Below are 21262 nucleotides of genomic sequence, written 5' to 3'. Positions count from 1 at the left end.
AATGTATCAGTATTTCAGTTCTTTATTATTAAACAATATTTCATTTATATGAATATGCCACATTTTATTATTTATCCATTCATCATTTGATAGACATTTGGGTTCTGTCCAATTTTTGTCTACTATGAATAATGTTGCTATGAACATTCTTGCACAAGTTTTTAATGTGGCTATATTTTTCATTTCTTTCGGGCATATACTAGGAGTGGAATTGTTGTGTTCATAAGGTAACTCTGTATTTAATCTTTTGATGAACTGCCAGACTATAGCAGATGTATTTTTCCATTACATAAGTGAAAATGTGGATACCACTTGTCTTTACAAAAGGTTTGTGCTGCTGGGGCACCTGGGTGGCTCAGTCGGTTAAGTGTCAGACTTCAGGTCATGATCTCGCTGTTCCTGAGTTCAAGGCTCGTGTTGGGCTGTGTGCTGACAGCTCAGAGCCTGGAACCTGTTTCAGATTCTGTGTCTCCCTCTCTGTCTCTGCCCCTCCCCCAATTGTGCTCGTGCTCTCTCTCTCTCTCTCTCTCTTAAAAATAAACATTTAAAAAAAATGGTTTGTGCTGCAGTTGGCTGGAGATCTTGGACAAGAGAACTTTTGATTCAGGTTAGCTGGCCCTTTGACACCCCATAGTGTATAGCGACCCACTGCCCTGCTGGCCACAGAAAACGCCTTTCAAAACTAAGATTCTGGTCTCAGCCCTCCAGGTAAGGTTGGCAATGTGACTTCCAAATGAAGTCATAGCCATTGTTCCTCTCATTCATCATCCACTCCCCAGTAACATCTGAATTTTAAAATACTGTATTTAAAATAACATATGATTCTCCTATTTATTTTGTGACTTAGTTATAATTGTGTAATAAATCTATTGACTATAATACATTTGAACATTTACATACACATGGCAGCTACAGATTGTATTTTATGGTGTTTGGATAATTTTTAAAAAACAAAATAAAATACCATCTAAATCTCTCATCATTCCCAAATCAACATACACCGCATAATCTTTCAAGAGTTCAGCCTCCACCGGCTCACTACCCTCTTCAAAGACCTTCAGTGCCTCTAGGATAAAGAACAGACTTCGTGAGCTTGGCCCCCAGGAAGCCTCAGCTCTGCCCCATATGTATCTCTGTCTTATCTCGTGCCACACCCTCCACGAACTTCTGTTCTGTGACTCTCGTCTCCTCACCCTCCTAAGTACACCTTCCCGAGCCTGTTCCCTGGCCCTCTGCTCCAACCATGTTCCCCGTCCTGGTATTATCTATGTCTGATTCATGTTCCAAAGTCCAGGTCAATGGCAGTCTCCTCTATGAATGCTTCAACGTCAAAAAAAAAAAAAAAAAAAAAATGACCTCTCCCTCCTCTGGGATTCTACAGCATTTATTTTTGCCATACATCATTGAATTTTTTTTTTTTAATGGACACATCATCCTCTCCCACTAAGTTATAAGTTCCTTGAAGGCAGGGTGATATGGTAACCTTTACCCTCTCTATAGACATTGCTTTTAGCCTAGTGTGTGTCTGGGGAAAGGCGACTTTGCTCAAATGTGATTGTGATTTGTTGGATACTTAACAAAAGCTATGTTTGAAGGAGTATATAAATGGTTTACCATAAATAACATTTCCTTTTCAGTCCTCCAGTAATTCCCTACATTCATGTGGTTCAGTGCTTATCTCCTGAACTTCTCTTTGGAAGGGTTGGGTTTGTAATCAGTCTTTATTAAGTACTTACTCTGTGCACAGTACTGGACACATGAGTTCAAACTGCATGCTTACCCTCAAAACTTTGCCTTCCGGTAATCAGCTTCATGGTATTCTTATTTTTACTGAAGTTTCATATTCATCTTAGAAGAACTGGTGTTCAAATCACTAGAAAGACATGTAGACATGGTGACAGTTTGAATCCAAGCAGAGGAAGAGACCCTGAGTCTCATGGCCTCCTGGATGTGGTAGTTTTGCTCTGAGAAGAGGCAGAGAAGTGGGAATTCTCTTTTTCCCCTGTTGCTTGTTTACCTGTCTACACTATGTTGAAGAGTGTATGACCCTCTGTACCGTGGCCTCTGCTCTATGACATTCGATGACTTCTACATTGTGTTGAATTTTTCCTCTGCTGCTAAGTCTGTACCTTCCTTTTCCTAGACACTTTATCTCTGTTCCCCTTCAGTTCAGTTAACATACATTGAGCACCTACTGCATGCAAGGAATGATGGAAAACATTGGTTTCCCAATTTATCATTATATGTTAGATATATTTATAACACATAAGATATATTTATGTATAATCTACATACACATTTGTAAAAGTGTATTTTCATAAGCAGAGTAGAGTAACATGTTATAAGAGGGTTAAGCTCAAAAGTAAATACGTTAGGGGTGCTTGGGTGGTTCAGTCAGTTGAGCATCCGACTCGATTTTGGCTCAGGTCATGATCCCAGGGTTGTGGGATCTAGACCCTGCTTAAGATTCTCAATCTGTCTCTCTCCCTCCCTCTCTCTCTGCTCCTCTCCCCCTCTCATGCTCTCTCTCTCTCCCTCAAACTAAAAAAAAAAAAAAAAAAAGTAAATATGTTAGGTGAAAATCAAATAAAAGCACAATTTCTCTCAGGAAGTCCTTAAATAGTCTTGAAAAATCATACCCTAAATGGTACAAAGGAAGTGACGTCCACCTGAGAAAACACGTGAGGAAACAGCCAACTCATGCATGAAACATTTCAAACTCATGTAGGGCTTCTTGAGAGTGAGGCAAGTTATCACTCATATGAGGACTTTAAGACACAGGACATAACACAAGGGAAGAGAAGCAAAAATAATATAAAACAGGGAGGGGGATAAGAGACTCTTAAATATGGAGAACAATCAGAGGGTTACTGGAGGGGGTGCGGGAGGCGAGATGGGCTAAATGAGTAAGGGGCATTAAGGAATCTACTGCTGAAGTCATTGTTGCACTATATGCTAGCTAACTTGGATGTAAACGTAAAAATAATAATAATAAAATAAATAAATAAAAGAATCTCAGAGAGCGAGGCAAGTTAAGCGTGCATTCGATGAGATTTTGCCGTGTCTGGGGGTGTGTGTGTGTGTGTGTCTGGCTTTTATTCTAGGGACACAAAATTCTAAAGATGAATGTTGTAGGTACTACAATCTCTTTCTTTCTTTTCCTTTTGGATTGCCTCAATAGACCTGCTCTCCATTCTCCGCTCTGGAGAGTGTTCAAGGTGTTCGGTCTTCGAACCTTTCAGCCGTCATGTCCTAGTTCTAGGCTGCCACCTTGTGGCTATTAAGTGGATGTGCTTTAGCCGGCCTGTTCCGTGTGCCGCTTGCCTACACCCTTAATTAGACGCCATTCCTCTTACCTTCTGCATGTTCGTCGCTACAGCTAACTCCACCTGGTATTTAGGAACAAGACGTTACTTAGGTGACAGATAAAAAGTAGAAATGCGTACTTCCTTCCCCCAGAGCTGCCAGTTTTCCTGTCACAGAATCATGAAAATGTATCACAACACTTTATATCCTTCAGGATAACTGTCCCCAAAGCTTAAAATCATGGCAAGGTTGCACATTTTTTTTGGAGTCTACACATAATTAGAGTTCTCCTCTATCCCCAGTTGCCATGTAATCTTTATTTTATTTTAATGTTTATTTATTTATTTTGAGAGAGTGTGTGTGTGCATGAGTTGGGGACAGGCAGTTTCTTCTGGGTATCCTTTTTTTTTTTTTTTATAACAGGTTTTCAAAAAAAATTTTTTAAGTTTATTTATTCTGTGAGAGAGAGAGAGAGAGCAAGCACGAGTGGGGTATGGGGCAGAGAGAGAGGAAGAGAGAATCCCAAGCAGGTTCCACATCACTGCAGAGCCCAATGCTGGGCTCAAACCCACAAACTGTGAGATCATGACCTGAGCTGAAATTGAGTCGAACATTTAACTGACTGAACCACCCGTGCGCCATTGGGATATCTTTTTCTTTTGTGCAACTTCTTCTTCTGGTTTAGGAACAATCTGCCCTTCTTCAGCAAGCATCATCTCACTGTGGCATGGAGAGCTCATGTAGGGTTAATCTGACCAGGAGCCAGCCCTGTAAGTTCTACGTCTCATCGTAGGGGCTTTGTCACCTGGATGTGCTCAATGACCACAGAATCTACATCTAAACCCTTAAGTTCAGCATTACTCTCTGCATTTTTAAGCACCTGCAGTAAAAATTCTGCACTCTTTTTGGGCCACCGACCCTGTGTCCAGCCCCACTGTTTGCCTGGGCACATGTACCAACTCTACCGTTGTAGTGATGGAATGACACACAGTGCTTCTGTAAAGTGACATCCTTTGGATACTTGGTGGCTTTTCAGATATGCATACCCTTGATGGCCTGGACAGCTTCATGTGTGTTCTCAAGGTGAACATGAAGACTTGAACCTCTTGATTTGAATCATTTTGCAGGGTCTTCTGGTCAAGTGATTAGCAAACCATTTCCAGAGATGACCTCAGGCCACTTACAGGAAGAGCTGGATATTGCCTGTTAATTTTTATTGATTATGCATCGTAATCATTACCTAAAATGAATCCAATTCCTTCAAGTCCCCTTAGAGACTATTATCTCAACATCGTAGTCCCTCAGTGAAGGGAGAGCGGTGCTATTTCTCCTTACTGCCACAAAACAGTTCAACAAACACGTGTTGATTGCCCACTGTGTGTTAGGTTGGGCAATACCAAATGAGCAACATTATCATACCCTCAAAAACTTCATAGTCTCTTCTGGTGCAGTGGTTAGTTCTCAACCCCCGGCTGTATATTAGAATCATGTGGGCCTCCCCCCACCCTCCCCCGCCAAACCAAATAAATAAAAACCTCTGGAGATGGAATCTGAGTATGATTGTTTTTCCAAAGGTCCCAGGTGGTCCTAGTGAGCAGGCAGTGTTTAAAACAACTGGTCTAGTTGGGAAAGAGACTTAATACAAATTAATTGTAATGTTCTATTAGAGGTATAAATAAATTGCTATTGAGTAATAAATTCTGCCTAAAGATCAAGCAGAATATAAGGTTCATGAAGGCAGAGATTTTTGTTTTTTTCATTGATACATCGTAAGCACTAGAACATATCTAGGTTAGTCATTTAATTTATATTGTTGAGCTATGAATGAATCAAATTTCGAAATGAGGTATGGGAAAAGAATTTAAAGGAGAGATACTATAGGGGCACTTGGGTGGCTCAGTCGGTTGAGCATCCAACTTCGGCTCAGGTCATGATCTCATGGTTTATGGGTTCAAGCCCCGCCTCGGGCTCTGTGCTGACAGCTTGCTCAGAGCTTGGAGCCTGCTTCAGATTCTGTGTCTCCTTCTGTCTCTGCCCCTCCTTCACTCGCGCTCTCTCTCTGTCTCTCAAAAATAAATAAATGTAAAAAAAAAAAAAAAAACTTAAAGGAAAGGTACTATAAAGAAAAAAGAAAAGAGACTAAGTGAAGAGTATTTGGGGAGAATTTCAAACAGTTAACTTAAACCAGATTGTAGATTGTGTAATGGAGACTAGTGGAAAATTGCATTGATTTCCATGCTAAGGAATTTATTATTTTTATAGTGTGCAGAAATTGGTAAATACCAAAGAACAAAAGAACAAAACAGTACACACAATTTATAGTTTTCAAAAATAACACTCAAATTTTAAGATTATCAAATATTTCTCCTTATGTTCTTGCATTCCTATGGACAAGAAAACGGTCTGCCACCATTTTTATAGTGGAAGAAAGTTGATGAAATTAATCTTCCTGTGTTCAAAACTTCACTAATATTTGGACCAGAGAAGCTAAACTCACAAGTGACTGGCTTCATTACAGAAGCACAAGATATGAACAGAGATTCAGTTAGAGATTCAATATTGGAAGACAGTGAAAATATGTAACATTGTTGGGAATAAATATCTCCTAAAAAAAGGCAGATTGTCAAATTATCAAGGTACAACTGAAAAGAACTTTGAGTGGAATGTGTTAATAGATTGGGAAAAAAATCTTTAAAGGAAAATTACTCATGAATTAGTGGGGGACAGAATCAGATTTCAAGAGTTCAGATAAAGGTAGCATGATCCCCAGACCAAAGACATTAAAAACAAAAAAGGTATTAGAAAGGAAATTTTAATAATGTTATCATAAACCGATCTCAGTAAGAAAGGAAAGTGGGAAATAGTTAAAGAAATCAAAGTAACTGCATGTCTGAATAACATCAATTTTTTTTAATGGGATCAGTCTTGTATATGGAATGTATAGAAGAATAAAAAGCAGTGATGGTCTAAAACTCTTAAGAATCATTTCAAGATGGTTAGTGCCCCCAAATAGCTAAGATTCTTTTAAAAATTCTGAATATTATATTTTTTAACTTTTTATTTTTATTTTTTTAAAGTTATTTATTTATTTTGAGAGAGACAGAAAGAGTGCTAGTGGGGGAGGGACAGAGAGAGAGGGAGAGAGAGAGAATCCCAAGCACTGACTCCGCAGGGTCAGTGCACGGAGCCCAACGCCAGGCTTGAACTCTGAAACCATGAGATCACGATCTGAGCTAAAATCAGGAGTCAGATGTTTAACTGACTGAGCCACCCAGGCACCCCCCCCCTTTTTTTTTTAACTTTTTAGAGATATATTTGGAACAAGGAAGAAAGAGATGGGTTTTCTGTTTGGGACACAAAGTATCACTTACTCCAGTGGTTCTATACTTTGAGGTGCATGGGAATCACCTCAAGGCTTTGTTAAGACACAGATTGCTAACCCCAACTTCAGAGTTACTATATCAGAAGTCTGGGTTAAAACTTTGCTTTTCTAGGGAGCCTGGGTGGCTCAGTTGGTTAAGCATCTGACTCTTGGTTTCAGCTCAGGTCATGATCTCATGGTTCGTGGGTTCAAGCGCCCTGCATTGGGTTCTGTGTTGACGGCGTGGAGCTTGCTTGGGATTCTCTCTCTCTGTCCCTCCTCTACTCACGCTATCTCTCTCTCTCTCAAAATAAATAAATAAACTTTTAAAAAATTGTATTCCAAAAAAGAATTTGCTTTTCTAACAGATTTCCAGATAATGTTGAGACTGCGAGGCCAGGCACCACACTCTGAGACACACTGTGAGATTTATTGCATATCTTGGTTTGAGGTTCATAAGAAGTAGACGCTGATCCAAGGACTCAAGTGTAAGTATTTAGTTTAATTGGGAAGCACAGAAAACAGCTGTCAGGGAGGTGGGACGTGAGTGCTCTGAGAGCATAGGGACATCAGGACACCTGTGAACAAATAAGGTGAGAAGTGAGCTTTCAGATAATTAGATTGTATGTAGCTAGCCGGGGAAGGGCATGAGGGGGGAGGTGTCCTATGTTGAGGAAACAGCATGTGTGAAGACTGTGTTGGGGATGCATGTGGCAACTTCAGGGGATGGGAATCTGTGGCTCTCCCACCCTGGTCTCTAGTAAGGAGGGTGGTGTTAGATGAGGCTGGGAAGGTTAAAGAAAAAGCAAACCGGGGAAGTCTGTAGCCACGTTGAGAACTTTTTTTCTTTTTCTCATGAGAACACTGGATGATTTTAAGCAGCAAATGATGACCACCTGGGGGATATGTATACTAAGGGGAGCAAAAGCAGATACAGGAAGACTGATCGCGGTCCACAAGTAGGGATGATGTCTTTGGGTAGTGGGAGGAGAGTAGACAGGAAGAAAAGCAAAGAACTATTTAGGAGATAAAATAACAGTGTTTGATAATGAATTGGATATGTGAAGTAAGGAAAAGACAAGTTCCAAGGATGATTCCCAGGCTTTTTCGGCTTAGGCAAGTGATAGAAGGTACTATGATTCTGAGTTCTGGAACACAGAAACCTCGGTGTGAGGAGAAGATAGCTATCGTGAACTTAAGGTGCCTGCAAGACAATCAGAGATGCTAAGCAAATAGACATACAGGGCCGGTGCTCAGAGGAGAGGCACAGAGGAAAATTTGAGATCGGTTAACATAAAGACGGTACCTGAAACCTGCACAAATATGATCACTGATGTGCAAAGATGAGATCTCTGATTAGGGACAAAGAATGCAGCGAGAAAAGAGGAGGGGAAAGGACTGAGCCTTCCAGAACTCTAGCATGTAAGTAAGTGCCAGGTCGAAGACGGTGAGCCAGCAGGGAAGGAGTAGGAGGGGAATCTAAGGAAAACCAAGGAGAGTTGAGTGTCACATAGGCCAAGAGAAAGCAGCATTTCAACACAGTAAAATAAAACAAGTACTAACTAGCTCTGAGACCGCCATCTAGGAAATAAGGGACTTTTCAGAATTAAGATTCTCAAGATATAAACCCTGACTTCCATCTTTTCTACTAAGGAAAATAATACTTAATATACACTTAGTTACTAGAGAAATTGAAGCTCAAGATACATGAATACAAGTAAATAATATTTCATGTGTATTCATATCTCTAGTTCCAGATAACCGAGTCTCAGTATAAGAGGGACAACCCCATGACAATGGTGACAAGGACAGCTGTTCGCTGAGAGCCTCCCATGTGAAAGCTTCATATCCAACCATCAGGTGGCATGAAAACAATGAAAGGGATGCTCGTGCTCTGAGAATCCACTTCTGCTAAGGTTCACCTGAGCCAACCCCACAGCACCGCGTGCTCAGACCTCATTCCTTCTTTTCTTGCTCAGGGTCTGCTTCCGGGACTAACATGTCCATCGCCGAACCACAGCACTGCAGTTCATCTCTTCCCTCTTGGCTCGGTGCTTTTGAACTGGTCATACATGAACTGACCTCTGGCCTCACCTCAAGATTTTGATTTTTGGACCTGGGTCCACAGATAACCCAAGATAGACAACGCCGGGGGCCTAGCCCTGTCATATTCCCAAGGTGGGTTGAATATCAATCTATGATGATCATGACAATAATCACTTTTAAATTTGTGATGTTATCAAGGAACTACCACAAATAATCCTTGAGCAATGATAAGGGCAAGACAAGAGACAAGCCTGTAAGTCCCAGGTTTCTTTTATTTTCTTGTTTTTAAGTGATCTCTATGCCCAACCCATGGGGCTTAAATTTTATTTTAATGTTTTTATTTTATTTTTGAGAGAGAGAGAGAGTTATTTTATTTTGAGAGAGGGGGAGGAGCAGAAAGAGAGGGAGGCAGGAGATCCGAAGGGAGCTCTGTGCTGAGAGCAGAGAGCCTAGGGGCTTGAACTCACAAACCGTGAGATCATGACCTGCCAGACACTTAACTGACTGAGCCACCTAGGCGCCCCATGCCCAGCGTGGGGTTTGAACTCACGACCCCGAGATCAAAGGTCAAGTGCTCCAACAACTGAGGCAGCCAGGTGCCCCCAGTAAGTCCCAGGTTTAGAATAACAAAGGGACAGGCCTTGATTTCATGTGTACATTTCCATCCCTGGATTAAATAATGTGATGTCTTAAACCCAACTCAAACTGTTATGAAATAAATATAACCTTTCCTGTATTCTAGCTTTCATTAACCTCAGATCAACTTACCTCCTTAACATCATATTTGGCTACATCACATAATAAGCTGCAGGGTCATTTATCAGAAATCTGAAAGGAATAAGCCTGACATGGAACTTCACTTCTGTTTAGACATGCTTGCACTGAAAAGTGTTGTACTCATGATATCATAGGCCCTCAATAAGCACCAACCACTCAGTACCTAAGAAACCCTATCTGGATCAAACTGCTGAATTTTGTGCAAGAAATACTTCTTCAGAACCAGAATGTCCTCCCTAATATTCAAGAATATAACAAACGGAAGAAATAAAAACCTCCAGCTCTATTGAAATCATACACCTATCACTAATGAAGAGCATACAACATCCCACATGCAGACACCTTTAAGTATTCTTAATAGAACCAACTTTCCAAAGACAGAGGCAGAGTTCTCTGGAAATTACCAGTGAGAATTATGTTGCTTGGCAAAATTCTAGAGTAGCTGGCTTGTAAGCAATTAGAAAATAGTAAAATAAAGGACCCACTGTATAGTCACTAAGTCAAATTGAACTGAATACGTTTCTTTTTTGAACACATTTACTGGACCAGTAGATTGAGAACTGTTAGGCTTGTGAACAATGTGCAAGAGCTGGAGACTAGAGGATTTAAATTTATTCATAAGTGGTTTGATAACCATACTCTATTATTAATGGATGAAACCTGACTAAAGCCATCTTTAATGGTTTGCTCCTGGGCTGGTTTCGTCCTGTGCAACAAGGTCAAGGCCTCATTTATCCAATTTGCAAATACATCTTGGAGTGATAGCTAATATGTTGAATACCAAAATTAAAATTCAAAACATGTATGCAGCAACAAGGAGCCAAAACTGAAAAAGAAAATTCACTAGTCATAAATGGAAGGTCCTAAATTATGAAAAATATTTTAGAGGTTGTAACTGATATAAATTGCTATCAATGTTCGTATACCTGAGCAATTTGGTTTTCTTTAATTTATTCTTAAGTTGGCTAACATACAGTGTAGTCTTGGCTTCAGGAGTAGATTCCAGAGATTCATCACTTACATATAACACCCAGTTCTCATCCCAACAATTGCCCTCCTTAATGCTCGTCACCCATTTTCCCCACCCCCATCAACCCTCAGTTTGTTCTCTGTATTTAAGAGTCTCTTATGGTTTGCCCCACTCTCTGGGTTTTGTTTTTTTTTTTTTTTTGACATTCATTTGTTTTTGAGGAGAGAGACAGAGAGAGATCTTATGGTTCACCCCCCACTCTGGTTTTATTATTTTTGAGAGAGAGAGAGAGAGAGAGAGAGAGAGAGAGAGAGAGAGAAAGAGAACAGGGAGGGGCAGAGAGAGGGGGAGACACAGAATCCCAAGCAGATTCCAAGTTCTGAGCTGTCAGCACAGAGCTGGACACGGTGCCCCAACCCACGGACTGCGAGATCATGACCCGAGCCGAAGTCGAAAACTTAACCAACTGAGTTACCCAGGCGCCCCTCCCCTCTGTTTTTATCTTATTTTTCCTATCCTTCCCCTATGATCATCTGTTAAGTTTCTCAAATTCCACATATGAGTGAAATCATATGATATCTGTCTTTCTCTGACTTATTTTGCTTAGCATAATACCCTCCAGTTCCATCCATGCTGTTGCAAATGGCAAGATTTCATTCTTTTTCATCACCAAGTAGTATTCCATTATATATATGAATAAAATAAAATATATAAAATGGAATACTACTTGGAGATGAAAAAGAATTCCATTATATAGTATTCCATTATATATATATATATATATATGAATAAAATAAGATATATAAAATGGAATACTGCTTGATGAAAAAGAATGTGTATAAATATATATATAATGGAACACTACTATATGTATACATATATACCACATCTTCATCAGTTGATGGACATTTGGGTTCTTTCCAATTTGGCTATTGTTGATATATTGAGCAATTCTGATTAAAATATGGTTTCTAATATAATCATACAACAGTACCAAATCGTTCTGCATTGATCAGAAAAAAACTTAAGGGGCACCTAGGTGGCTCAGTCAGTTGGGCGGCCAACTCTTGGTTTCTGCTCAGGTCGTGATTCCAAGGTCATGGGATCAAGCCCCACATCAGGCTCCTTGCTGAGTGTGGAGCCTGCTTGGGATTCTTTCTCTCCCTCTCCTTGTTCCCCTCCCCAGCTCATGCTCTCCCTCTCTCTTTCTCTCAAAATAAATAAATAAACTTAAAAAGAAAAGAAAAAAGAAAAAATTTAAAGCACTATATCCCAGTCATGGAGCCAATAATTCAGAGCATTAAAAAAACTGAACTGGGATCAGCTAATGAAGACCAAAAAGGTAAGTGACAGTAAAACCAGGTCATGAGGAATGACTGAAGAAAACGATGAAGTTTTACTTGAGATGAAGTCAAAATCTTCCTGATATTGCAAGAGTTTCTTATTTTATGAATTCAAAAGCAGAGGCACCTACATACTCAATGCTATCCTTATTGAAATTCCAATGGCATTTTCCACAGAAATAGAAACAATCCTAAAACCTACATGGAATCACAAAAGAACCTGAACAGCCAAAACAATCTTAAGAAAGAACAAAGCTGGAGGCATCACACTCCAATTTCAAACTATATCACAAAACAATAGTAATCAGAATAATATAGTATTGGCATGGAAAGAGACATAGAACAATGGAACAGAATAGAAAGCCCAGAAACAAACCCACATACATGGTCAGTTAATTTACAACGAAGGAGCCAAGAATAATACATCGTGGGGGAAAGGACAGGCTCTTCAATAAATGGTGTTGGGGAGGGGCGCCTGGATGGCTCAGTCAGTGGAGCGTCTGACTTCGTCTCAGGTCATGATTTCATGGTTCATGAGTTCCAGCCTCGCATCAGGCTCTGTGCTGACCAAGTTCAGAGCCTGGAGCTTGCTTCAAATTCTGTGTCTCCCTCTCTCTGCCCCTCTCCCACTCACATTCTGTCTGTCTCTCTCAAAAAATAAACACTAAAAATAAAAAATAAAAAATACATAAATGGTGTTGGGGAAACCGGACCACTATCTTACACCATACACAAATATTAACTCAAAATTTAAAGCACTTGAACATAAGACCTGAAACCATAAGTCTCCTGCAAGAAACCGTAAATGGAAAGTTCCTTGATATTTGTCTTGGTGATTTCTTTTATTTGATACCAAATCTGCTCCTACCTTACTCATGCTCTCTCTCTCTCTCAACATAAAAAAATAAACTTAAAAGATTTTTAAAAAAATTAGACAGGTAGGTGTTGGTGAGATGTACAGAAGAGGGAACTCTTGTGCACTGTTGGTAGGAACAAAAATCAGAGCAGCCACTGTGAAAAACAGTATGGAGTTTCCTCAAAAAATTAAAATAGAACTGCCATATGACCCAGCAACTCCACTTCTGGGTATATATCCAAAGAAAATAAAATCAGGATCTCAAAGATATATCTGCACTCCCATGTCATTGCAACATTATTATAGTAGCCAAGACATGGGACAACTTAAGTGTACACACACACACACACACAGAGGAATTATTCAGCCACAAAAAAGAAGGAAATCTTGCCGTTTGTAACAGGGATGGAACTTGAGGGCATTATGCTAAGTGAAATAGGTCAGAGAGAGACAAATGCTACATAATCTCACTTCTATGTGGAATCTAAACAAAAGCCAGGGGTGCCTGGGTGGCTCAGTTGGTTAAGCATCCAACTGTTGATTTTGCCTCAAGTCATGGTCTCATGGTTCGGGAGTTCCAGTCCTGGGTCAGGCTCTGTGCTGACAGTGTGGAGCCTGCTTGGATTCTCTCTTTGCCTCTCTCCCCGTTTCTTTCTCAAAATAAACATAAACAATCAAACGAACCAAAAACCAAACTTATAAATTGAGAACAGACTGGCGTTTGCCAGAAGAGGGGGAGATGGGCAAAACAGATGAAGGTGGTCAAATAGTACAAACTTCCAATTATAAAATGAGTAAGTCGGGGCGCGCCTGGGTGGCTCAGTCAGCAAGGCGTCTGACTCCTGATTTCAGCTCAGGTCAAGACCTCACAGTTCATGGGATTGAGCCTCATGTTGGGCTCTGCACTGACAGTGTGGAGACTGCTTGGGATTCTCTCTCTCCCCCTCTGCCCCTCCCCCGCTCTCTCTCAAAATAAATAAATGCTAAAAATAAAATGGGTAATTCATGGGGATGTAATGTACAGTATGGTGACTATAGTTAATAATATTGTATTTTATGTTTGAACTTTGCTAAAAGAATTCATCTTAAAAGTTCTCATCATAAGAAAAAAACTGGCAACTGTGTGTGGTGATGGATGTTAACTAGACTTATTGTGGTGATCATTTCACAATATATACAAATATTTCATTACTACACCTGAAACTAATGTTATGTCAATTATATCTCAAAAACACATAATCACAGGTGGTGATCCTGTTACCTTTGATCAGACTAAAATATAGAATCATGAAGTTGTCTTGTGGAGATTGCTTGGATGTGATATGCCATAGCCTGAAAATATTCTGGAAAATCTCAGTAGCTCAGAAAAGTGCTCTTCCACTCAGCTCCGCAGCACTACCTTCACAGACTTAATTCCTATTTTCTTTTTGCTAAATCATCATCTCTGTTCAGCTTAGTCTTCCCCATAAACTGCTGGAGTTCTGCAGGTTGCCAACTAAAGACATAGCTTAAGTTCCAAAAGGGAGGTTGGGAGGGAGGGAGGGAGGGAGGGAGGAAGGATGGAAGGAAGGAAGGAAGGAAGGAAGGAAGGAAGGAAGGAAGGAAGGAAGGAAAGAAGGGACGGAGGGAGGAAGAAAGGAAGTTCTTGGGAACTTATATCTCCCTAATCTGGTATACAATACTTGTTTTTCTGCAGAATCCCTAAAGCACCTTCTTGAGGTATCTAAATTTCAAAAAGCTCCAGCTAGGACACAGAAATGAAGTCCCCCACAACAAACAGGTAGAGAGTGGAAGCATGTGTGGATTGATAATTAAGACTTTAAGTACAAAGTTTTTAAAAGAAACTGCATACCAAGTTGCTTAAGAATGTTACCTTAGTAGGATGTTTTTTGGAAGCTTTTTTTTTAAAGGAATAAATTAATAAATACATAAATTTGTGTTAGGAAACCTCTTGCTTAGGTGGAGGAATAGATAACAGGTAGGAAGTGTGTCAGTTCTACAAAAACATTTTCTATGAATATTTTGTTCTAAATATAAGAAAACTGTTTTCTTATATTTAGGATCATAATTATGGCAGAATTTTTTTACACCAATAATTTGAGTGTAATGGGGTCCTGTGACCAAAAAGGTTGAGAATTGTTGGTCTAATGAACCTAAAATCACTTTATAAACATAAAAAAAAAAATGCTTCAAAAGTGTATTATATCAATTGTATCTAGAAACAGAAAAACAAAGTTAGATGAAGTAATATTCTCAATACTACTGAATAACCCAAACTTATATAAGTTATTCAAGTGATTTGTTGATGTTTCAAAGTAAGTTTTCTCCTAGACAGTGGTTTCTTCAAGTTAATTGCTGGCTAAGAACCAGGTATGTTAAAAATAAAGTGGGCGATAATGCACATGAGGACTATAGTTAACACTGTAGTATGGTATCTTTGAAAGTGGGGAGAGTAAATCACAAGCATTCTCATCACAAGAGGGGAAAAAAACCCTGTTTTTTGTATCTACAGGAGATGACGGAGGTTAACTAAACTTACTGTGGTAATCATTTCACAATCTAGGTCATTTTGCTGTATACCTTAAACTTACACAGTGCTGTACATCAACTATATTTCAATAAAACTGGGGAGGAGGGTAGGGGGTTAAATTTCTCATCAATAAATAAATCCTGGACATATATCTGACTGCTCAGTAGGATTATGAGCTGATTATTCTTTATAAGGATTATACTTTAAAAAATATATATTTTTAAGTTTTATTTGAGAGACAGAGACAGCATGAGTGGGGGAGGGGTGGAGAGAGAGGGAAAGAGAGAATCCCAAGCAGGCTCTGAACTGTCAGCTAAGAGCCTGATGTGGGGCTCAAACACACGAAACCAGATCATGACCTGAGCCAAAACAGAGTGGGACACTTCACCGACTGAGCCACCCACGTGCCCCCCCCTGCCCCCCCCCCTTTTAAAGTAGGCTTCTGTCCAGCGTGAAGCCCAACACAGGACCAGAACTCACGACCCTGAGATCTGACCTGAGCTGAGATCAAGAGTCAGATGCCCAACCAACTGAGCCACCCAGGCACCCCAAAGATATTTTTACTTAGAAGTCCTCATTACCTGGAGTATTTGTACTTCTTGGAGACAAACACAAGGTCTCAGATGTTCCTGCAAAAGTTGCAGATAACAAAGACTAATCATAACCTTTAGAACCTGTATGCTAAAAGGAAAGAAACATTATCCCAGACTTTCCTAGTAGGATTTGAGAGAACCTGACAGATATAAACATAATTGGTAGAAGTGTACTGAATACACAGTAAGATAACAGGCTGTGTTCCAAGAATTTTGTGTATAAACTCACTCAATCCTCAGAACCACAAATGTGAGAGGCTAAGTAATTTGTCCAAAACCATGGATCAGCCTGCAGAATCATCAAAACCAGGCTAACCTGAGAAACTAGTCTTGGTTGTTTTAAACACTTTCAGTATCTCTTCTTGTGTATTCACAGTAACTCTGTTGGTAGCATTAGACTCAATTCCCAGGGAAAATAGTCCCTACACTTATTAGAATCCACTGCCTACAAAATGCCCTGGAAAAAGAACATCCCACACATAGCTTATGAGAAAGGTCAGGCAAAAGCTGTGGAAGGTCATTGGTTACACTGTCCACCTGTCTTTCCGCAGCTTCATGAGGGGAAGGCCAGCCAGTTTTCAGCTTTTACCTAGATCTGGCACCTACAAGTGCCAGCATACATCAAAGAACCACTTGCAATGCATCTAACATTCACACATATTAAAAAGTAGCTTGAGAAGCTACTTTCTAGCTTTTTTGTTCTGGACAAAAGACAAGTTACTGTAGGCTGCTTTTGACTAAATTAAAACCTACATATAAAAATCTCAAAACAATGTTGAGCAAAAGCAGCCAGATTTTTACTGTGTGCGTCCTTTCCTATAAAGCATAAAAGCAGGCAGAATCTGTGGTATTAGAAGTTAGTGGCGGTGGCCAGTTGTGACTGCAAGTAGAAATTAGGGGATTTCTGGGATTCTAGTAATGTTTTCTCTTGATCTAAGCTCCAATTACAACAGGCAATTGTTCACTTTGTGCACATTATCATGCGTTGTTTTGCATTTGACAGGAAATGTCTTCATTCACGTTTCAGGTGTTTCTTCTTCCCTTGCACAGAGTGGCTGTAACTCATCTGATTAGGTCTCCTCCACATTCACTCCCTTTCCCTGATCATCTTGAATTCTGTAATGGTAGATCCCTCACCTATACTCTCAAGGGTTCTTATTAATACAGGAAACTGTATAGTATAGTTTAATGCAAGTTTGTAAGTTAACGTACATAATGCAATACACTTTTTTTTTAATTTCAGGGATGTGAGTGCGGTGACTGTCCCTTCTCTCAGCCCCAGGATTGGACAACTGATGTTGGATTAGGAGGGAATCAGGTGGTAATACCCATTTTCTTGAGGCTCCTGTATTCTAATTGCTTAACTCCTCTCCATTCCACACCTTTTTTCAAAATTGTATTGCATAATAGAAAATTATATTGACACTAAGTGGTATCATGGAATGAGTACTTTATTCAAATTTCTATTATGAGTTTTATACTACATGTATTTACATGTTTTCTGGGTCACACCTTCTACAAAGGCTAAAATGTCATCACCTCCTCAAAGGGTTTATTCTTTGAGTAGCAGCCCTATTGGATTTCTATAAAAGTTAAGATTCAATGAAGATAACTGATACTTGTTAAGCAGCCCAAAAGATACCTGACATTGTACTTGGCAATATGTTCTTACAGCCCTGATATCTTACTTAAGGGTAATTTCTCCATATAAAAGTGTTTATTAACCAGTTAACTAGCTTTCTGCCTGGTTGCTAACAGGGCTTGGAAATCTTGCTGCATAAACACTTGACAGAATAGCCTTCTAAATTGACTTACCATTTGAAGTAAAATGGGGTTATCAAGTTAAATCCAACATACTGCATCAGCATAGCCTTCTCCTAGCCACTTTTTTAAGTGCAAAATGGTGGGTTATCTCCTACATGTCTTCTAGGGTGAGTTATGAGAATTAAATGTTATCATGTTTGCCTCTAGACAAAATTTTAATTAGACACACAAGTAGGAGAAAACCACTTTTAATTGAAAAATAAAGTAATACATCTCAAATAAGACTCTGTTTAACATAAACTGTAATTTGCTGAGGGAAATATAAGTGGTATTGTGAAATTTAAGGTATCAGAGTATCAAGAGTTTCCCTCCTTGAATTTAAGCTGTAAATCTGTAAAGCCTGTCCCTATTTCTAAACCACTGACAAAAGGTGAGATTTTAAACAAACATTTCCATACTGAGGAGTTCCCAGATAATAGCAGTCAATATTTTCCTTCTGAAAATGCTTATAGGAAAGACACACAAGACTATTATTGATATTTTAACTAATCCACAAACTTCAAAACACAATTTCATCAAGGTGATCTCTATTACAATTGTCCTTTAAAGAAGTTCTCAAATCTCAGAACGGTTTAACTTGATATACTGGAAGTATTAACTTTGAAAGAAAGTACTAAAGTTATTGCTTTAAACTGGAAAAACCTATGGTCAAAAATCTTTTTAAAAGAGTTCATTAAACAGCTATTCTTCCAATTACACTCTTGTAACTTCAGAGAAAATGTTCAAGCACATAGTAAACATCACTCTTTCGAATGACAGAACAAAGGCATATGTTATTAAGATGTATGGCTTTTTTTGGTGATTGTTATTACTACCCATAGTCATTACTGTTTGACTGAAAAAGGTTTTTACAAAACTCCACTTCCAAAATTAACATTTTTATTAAATCAAGTTTAAAAAAAATGTTCACTGTAGAAAAGTCAACAAGGGTTTTAACAAAACCAAAATATACCCTTTCATACAATATATGTATATATTAGCAGCAAACTACTTCTGAGATTTTCTTTTATGTTCTTTTAGTTATTTTAAAGAGAGCATAAACAATGCATGTTAGTATGGAATGTCAACTAATAACACTCTTTATCTTTCATTCTGTGGTTTAGGCCTTCTAGTACAAGTTATTTTATGATTCTCATTAATAAATATGAAGAACAAACCCAGTTTTGACTAAAAAGTAGTGAAACAGAATAGCTGGTAGCATCCATCTCATTACTTCATAGTCATGCATTATCTTTGAGAATAACAAATGAGCACCATATAAACAAGGTAATTATGTACGTGTGTAAATTCAATTTTAAGGTGTAATAGTAGCCAACTAGACCACTTAGCGTTTGACTGTTACCTTTTAAAAGTTGGGTGATATACAAAATTTTAATCAAATCAGATAAATACGTCAATCCCATATTGCTTGTATATTTAAAAAACCTTAATAGAAATTCTGTAGATAACCTGACAAACTGCATGCATATGTGTGTATATATACATACAAAAGCGTATGCATATATACATACACATCTTTAGCTTTGAATGAATTTCTAAACTGAGATGAAGCCAAACCTCATAGACGTAGAATATGATATCACCAACTGAAAGTTTCTAACGAAAGTTTCATCTTAGCTAAAGAGAAATACTGGCAATTGAAAACTCTGAGGCCAAAGAGCTGTACTTCAGCTTAATATACTTTAGGTTTACAAATTAGTCAGCCAAACAAACAGGATTTGAAATTACCAACTGCTCACCAAAGAAATTTTTCTCTTAATATTTCCTTCTAGAGCAAAAAGGAAATATCTTTACAATGAACTTTCACTTTTTAAAGAGTTATAATTATTAAAGAAATCTCACTAGTCTTCAAAAATACTAAACATTATATAAATACAATTTTCTTATAGTTGAATTCTTCAGCTAGAATCTGTATTAAAAAAGTTTCCTTTGGATTGTTTCATTTAGCACTTCAAGTCTCCATTCTGCAACTCTGATAACTGGCTCAGATTTGGTAGGTTTATATCAATCACATCTTTCAGGATGTGCTACTGTGTGTTACCTGTGTACAAGAACATCAATGGGAAACTGCACCAAATTCCAAAAGCAACATAAGGAAAAAGTCAAGAATGTATAATATAAAAAAGTTAAGTACAACAGGGAATCCCTTTTTTCCATTAATGAAATATAATCCTTTCAATATTTTTAAAGAATATGTCCTAACTTTCACTTTTAGATGGTTCACCTTTATTTTTTAATTGAAAAACTAAATCAAAAGACTGAATTACTTTTATTAATACACACATCAAGTTACTGAAACGGTGACTTCATGTAGTTTTCCCCTTAAAGATGGCACTTGCAGGCACAAAGATGCAGAGATGTCTACAGGTTTCAGATGTTTACTTGAAAAGATTCCTCAACAGCAGTTTGATATTGGGTTTCCTCATCTAGCTGAAGATTCTAAAAACAATGACATTAACATGTCAAAAGGAAAAACATACTTACTACTCAATACTTTGCCCAATACATTACACATACTTGAAATGGTTTATGTTTATACTATAATATATACTCTCCTTTAAAATATAAGATTTAAATACCTGAACTTTAATAAGTAATTAATTTCAGTTGTAATTACTTAAGAATAATTGATAAATACATAGGATCAGCAGAGAATGAAATTTCAAAGTTATAATGACCTTATGATAAGGCCATTAATTAAAAGTACAGTTAAAGGTAACCCACAATCATAAGTGATAAATTCTGTCATCTCTAGAAAAGAATGCCAAATGTCTAAAAATAAATTCATTTTAAAGAAAATGAGCATTTACTGAATTAAGAGCACTGAATGGCAGTTTTTTTTGTTTGTTTGTTTGTTTTAAGTTTATTTATTTTGAGAGAGAGACAAAGTGTGAGTCCGGGAGGGGCAGAGAGAGAGATAGAGAGCGAGAGCCAGAGAGAATCCCAAGCAGGCTCTGCACTGTCAGCACAGAGCCTGACACGAGGCATGAACCCACAAACTGTGAGATCATGACCTGAGCTGAAGTCAGATGTTTAACCGACTGAGCTACCCAGGCACCCCGAATAGCAGCTTCTTAATAATAACACAAAGCTAAAAACTATTGCTCAATCTTAGTTATATCGCTACTTTCACTTAAACAATTCTGCTTACTATCAATTATGTCCTATCGGTTTGCTTTAATAGGCTTCCACTTGACAGTCCTAATAATTAAAATTACATACTCTTCTGTGGCAAAAAAAAAAAAAACCCAATCTGACAATTAGATCAAAAGTGGTTCACAAGATAGATTTTTGTTTTTTCAAATCATAGTTCTCCACAGTAAACATTTATTTAAAATGAGAATTTAAGAATCTATAATTATTTCATAAAAATGCTAAAATTATAAGTACATCTGAATTTTATATACATTTGAGTTATTTTAAAACAATATGACTAAATATGCAAATTCCACAAAATAAAGAAACATTTATCAAGAATGATATAACTGCAACATTGGAGAGCAAAGTGTAAATTCTGTTCATTCCATTGTCAGAACTGCACATACCTGTGCTTATTTCCTAAACTGGAAAACAAGTATCAGCCATTCTTTGTCAGGATCAATATTGAATTAGATAAGGTTTTAATTCACTGAAGTTGAATAAAATGTAATTTCACA

The 21262-nt window shown here is 38.2% G+C and overlaps 1 protein-coding gene and 1 pseudogene across 5 annotated transcripts in view; both read right to left on the bottom strand.

The window, feature by feature from the left end:
- Positions 1–3868: 3868 nt before the first annotated feature.
- Positions 3869–4795, bottom strand: LOC128312328 (60S ribosomal protein L17-like; annotated as a pseudogene).
- Positions 4796–19856: 15061 nt separating this feature from the next.
- The window catches only part of RNF138 (ring finger protein 138), a 30021-nt gene continuing 28615 nt past the window's right edge, over positions 19857–21262 (bottom strand). For all 5 annotated transcript variants that reach the window (XM_027068709.2, XM_027068710.2, XM_027068713.2 and 2 more), the window contains one exon: positions 19857–20045. In XM_027068709.2, coding sequence (XP_026924510.1) covers positions 19977–20045 — 69 coding nt within the window. In that variant the 3' untranslated portion in view covers positions 19857–19976. The remainder of the gene's footprint in view (positions 20046–21262) is intronic.

This window comes from Acinonyx jubatus, chromosome D3 (genome assembly GCF_027475565.1).
Source record: "Acinonyx jubatus isolate Ajub_Pintada_27869175 chromosome D3, VMU_Ajub_asm_v1.0, whole genome shotgun sequence".
NCBI lineage: Eukaryota > Metazoa > Chordata > Mammalia > Carnivora > Felidae > Acinonyx > Acinonyx jubatus.
This window is presented reverse-complemented; position numbering and strand designations above follow the sequence as displayed.